This window comes from Nelumbo nucifera, chromosome 2, assembly GCF_055504915.1.
Source record: "Nelumbo nucifera cultivar China Antique chromosome 2, China Antique-T2T, whole genome shotgun sequence".
Classification (NCBI taxonomy): domain Eukaryota; kingdom Viridiplantae; phylum Streptophyta; class Magnoliopsida; order Proteales; family Nelumbonaceae; genus Nelumbo; species Nelumbo nucifera.
The window spans coordinates 85,747,043-85,751,374 of record NC_142650.1 but is presented as its reverse complement, the minus strand read 5'-3'; the positions used below and the strand labels follow the sequence as shown (position 1 = coordinate 85,751,374).

General features: G+C 40.3%; 1 protein-coding gene across 1 annotated transcript; it reads right to left on the bottom strand.

Moving 5' to 3' along the window:
• Positions 1-1,028: 1,028 nt before the first annotated feature.
• Positions 1,029-2,371, bottom strand: LOC148802412 (uncharacterized). Its single transcript, XM_088897893.1, has 2 exons — positions 1,905-2,371; positions 1,029-1,794 (listed from the first exon to the last, which is right to left on the bottom strand). Exons 1-2 carry the CDS (start codon positions 2,369-2,371, stop codon positions 1,029-1,031), a joined length of 1,233 nt encoding a protein of 410 aa, XP_088754019.1.
• Positions 2,372-4,332: the final 1,961 nt, after the last annotated feature.

Here is a 4,332-nt window from a genome sequence, read left to right as displayed (position 1 = left end):
TCACCTTATAAACAACAATAATCTTGAGGGAGTTTCTAGTTTATGCAGCCTATCAATGCATTTATGTATTGGGGTGATTGAGGTGCATAGCTATAGCCTCCCCCACACTTATCATGAACATTGCTCTCAATGTTCATATAGAAAAAGTGCAAGGATGAATTCAGCAATGTGAGCAGTGGGACTTCAAGCATTTGAAGGGGTTTAGAGACCTTCCCTGAAGAGCATTTTGAAATCTGGAATGGCTCCTTCGTTTGACCCTCTAGCTGCTAAGATCAAAAGAAACTAGGAGGAGAGAATGATAAACACTCAGAGAGATCAGCAATCTACAAAATTAACATCCTAGAAAAGAAACTTGAATGATATGAAAAAGAAAAGCAGAAAAACAAATAAATAAGAAAAACTACTCATCAGCATTGGGTTGCCTCCCAATAAGCGCTTGTTTTCTATTTGAAGCTCGACATTCCAGTGGGATCAATGAACATCTTGGTATACACAGTTAATGGGGTAGGCAATGCTCCATCCACTAGATATGGTTTGAGGCGCTAATCGTTGACCTGAAAACACCTACCAACTGCATAATCAATGACATCTATCATATAACATGAATCACCACTAGAAGGTGCATGTTTCATAGCATCAGACATTTTAAAAATTACTTCCTCATCTTGAATCCTAAGGCTGAGTTGTCCTTGTTGGACATCAACCATTGCCATTCCTGTAGCTAGGAAGGTCGCCCTAGGATAATTGGGACGTCAACGTCCTCTTCCATGTCTAACACTATAGTCCACGGGAAAAATGAATTTGTCAACCTTAACAAGCACATCTTCTATTATTCCTCTATGATGCTTTATGGACCTATCAGCTAACTGCAATGCAACTCTAGTGGGTTGGGGTTCACCCAACCCTAATTTCTTAAAAACTGAATAGGGCATCAAATTTATACTAGCTCCTAAATCACACAATGCCTTGTTAATTTTAAAACTGCCTATAGTGCAAGGAATAGTGAAACTCCCTGGATCATTCAATTTCTAAGGTAGCTTGTTGAGGAGGATTGTCGAGCATTTTTCATTCAGTGCAACTGTAGCCACATCTCCCAGTTTCCTTTTGTTTGCCAATATCTCCTTCAGGAAGTTTGCATAGTGTGAGATCTGGGCTAAAGCATATGCAAAAGGAATGTTAATATGTATACTCTTAAAAATTTCAAGAAACTTACCGAATTCCTTTTCCAATTTGTGTTGCTTTAGCCTATTCGAAAATGGTACTTGCGGCTGTTGACTTTTCTCTTTCTTTGATTCAGATTGCTCTTCCTCCTTTTCGGTTTCTAGGGTTGTGCCCCCCTTACCTTCTTCCTTTGCCTTCTTCTCCACCTCTTGCAGCACCTTACCACTCCTCAAAGTAATGGCTTGCACCTGCTCTATTGGGTTTGCTTCGGTATTGCTAGGTAAAGCGCCTTGGACTCTAGAAGATATCATCTGTGCCAACTGCCCCACTTGAGTCTCCAAGTTCTTGATCGATGCTTCTTGGTTTTGAAATCTCATTTCCGCACTTGATATGAACTTGGTCATCAGCTCCTCTAGATTAGATTTCTTTTCCGGCTGAGTGAAATTTTGAGGGAATGGCTTCACCGCATTTTGATTTTGCCAAGACAGATTGGGGTGATTCCTCCATCCGGGGTTAAATGCACGAGGGTACTGATTGCCTCGTTGCCTTTGCAAATTACCAACAAAATCTACTTGCTCGGGGGACTGCATGAACTGATTTCCAACTTGACATTCGGTGCTGATATGACCTCCCCTACACCATTCACAAGCTACGGTCTAAACATGCATGGCTGTCAACTGCACTTCATCTATCTTCTTGCTGAGGGCACCGATTTGTGTAGATAGTGTTGTATAGGTGTCTACATTATGAAGTCCAGGCTGTCTCCTAGCTTGGGCTCTCTCGGAATGCCACTGATAGTTGTTTGCAGCCATCTCCTCAATGAGTGCATGTGCAACTCAGGGGTCTTGTTATTAATGGATCCTCCAGCTACAACGTCCATAATGGTTGTAGCGGTTGGCATGAGGGACTTGCAACCATACTGAGAGAAGGTGGTGATATCATTCTGCATCTTTGCAGTCTTGGACTGAGGAAAATACTTGGATAGGAAGCGGTTGGCCATTTCATCCCAAGTAGCAATCGATCCAGCTGGTAGAGAGTTCAGCCAAGTCTTAGCCTTGTCCTTCAACGAGAACGGAAATAATCTGAGACTCATTGCATCACCACTAACCCCATTGTGCTTGAATGTGTCACATATTTGCAAGAAGTTGGCGATGTGAGTGTTCAAATCTTCATTAGCTAAGCCACAGAACTGAACTGTGTTTTGGATCATCTAAATGATTGTTGGCTTGATCTCAAAGTTATTAGCAGCTATTGCTGGTCTCACAATGCTCGAGGCTGCCCTGGTGAGGGTTGGTTTGGCATAATCCATCATGGCCCTTTGTTCGGCCATCTTTGCACTTTCAGCTCTCCCTTGCTTAGAAGCTCTAAGGCGGTGAAGGAGAGTTCATTCAATCTCGGGATCATAGGTGATGCTCTCTTCACTTCTGCGTGTCATAAACTGTACAAGTCAAAGTCATAAAGAGACTAATACACACATATCATGAACATGTTGCACAAAATTAAAATTAGATTACCATCAGTAGATGGTTCCTAATACTGTTGTGATAATCCCCGGCAACGGCGCCAAAAACTTGTTGCGCTTAGAAGACATTAGCAAGTGCACTAGTCGATCAAGTAATATAATGATGAGTAGAGTATCATTCCCACGGGGATTGATCCAATAACTACTAGTACTGAATCAGCCTTTTGTTATCTGATAAACTAAAATGTTAAACAAAGAAAATCCTAACTCCTAATTAGCAAACTACCCTAAGCAGTTTCGGATCAGACCACCTTAAATGATGAGAAGAATTATTGCATGCAAGAAACTAGCAGAACCAGTTTAGCAATGAAATCATTAAGCAGCCCAACTGAAGTGAATTCAATCTTGGGTTGGCAAAACCCTAATTGTATGAGCAGCCTCTCTCGAGCACAACCCACTCTATCTATGAGCAATAATTCCTATATTTCTATTAGAAATTTAATCGCCATAGATGCATTAAGAACAAGGAGTCGACAGAAATTTATTCCAGTTGAAAGAATGCTAATGAATCATGCAAATTATCTGTAAGATGCATTTAATCTGTTTTCTTGATTAGTTGATCTGATTACCTAAACTCTTTCTCAAGCAATTCAAGCAATCCAAGAAACAAGAACAATTCGACCAAGATTATTCTATTAATTGAAAACCCTAATCAAGAAATCCTAAGAATAAATCACAATCAATCGGATCTGCTTAAAATATTAATTACATATCAGATTTGAAACCCATCATGGTTCGCATAATAGAAAGAAGAGAAGAAATATTCAATAAAGAAAAATCAAGAAACCCTAATCGAATCTAGGTTAATGAATTTGCAAAATCAAAGAAGAAGACAACCTAAGGTTTCTACATCAACCTTCGATCTTCTCTTCAATTCACATTCAGCAGCCTTCTCCCTCCTTTAGCAGTTCTTCTTCTTGATTTTTGTCTTTAGGGGTCCGAACCCTAATTTCCTCTTTTTCTTTTCCTTTTATACTCTTCCTTTCTGCCTTTCTTTCCTTCTTTAAAGTCAGCCGCCTTTTTGGAGCCTCCCTTAGGGCTGCGATTGGGCTGCTAATTTTAGTGGGCCAAACTGCTGTTGGGAAAAACTTGACAGGCTGAACTGTTGTTCTCCCATAAGGTTTCGGCTGGGCTGCAGTTGGGTCTCTTTCCTTTGTGGGCTTCCCTTGGGGTTTCAATTGGGCTTTTCTTCTTGATGGACTGAAGTGCTTACCTTTTTTCCATATCAACATGTCTTCATGCTCTCTTCACCCTAGATTGTCCCAAACTCCTAGTTTCTTGAAATTCTGCTCAAATAGGGTAAAAACCATTGCAAATCATCATTAAAACCAGGTATACAAAAATAAAAATGATGTGTAGCATGCACACATCACATTCCCAATGAGTAGAATGTCATCTACATAGAGAACCAGGAACGTAACCTTATCACCACTGGTTTTTCTGTAGACACAGGGCTCATCCAGATTTTGCTTAAAGTCAAAATTTTTGACGGTAGAGTCAAACCGGATGTTCCAACTCCTAGAAGCTTGCTTAAGTCCAAATATGGATCAATTTAGTTTACATACCATGTGTTCCTGACCCGCAGCTATGAAACCTTGTTGTTGCTACATATAGATATCTTCAGTAAGATCTCCATTCAAGAATGCAAT

Excerpts from the sequence above, each read along its gene's own strand:
- LOC148802412 (XM_088897893.1), bottom strand. The coding sequence starts at position 2,371 with ATGATCCAAAACACAGTTCAGTTCTGTGGCTTAGCTAATGAAGATTTG. Across the intron at positions 1,795-1,904 it reads GACAGCCTGGACTTCATAAT|GGGAGGTCATATCAGCACCG; the intron begins GTAGACACCTAT and ends TGAATGGTGTAG.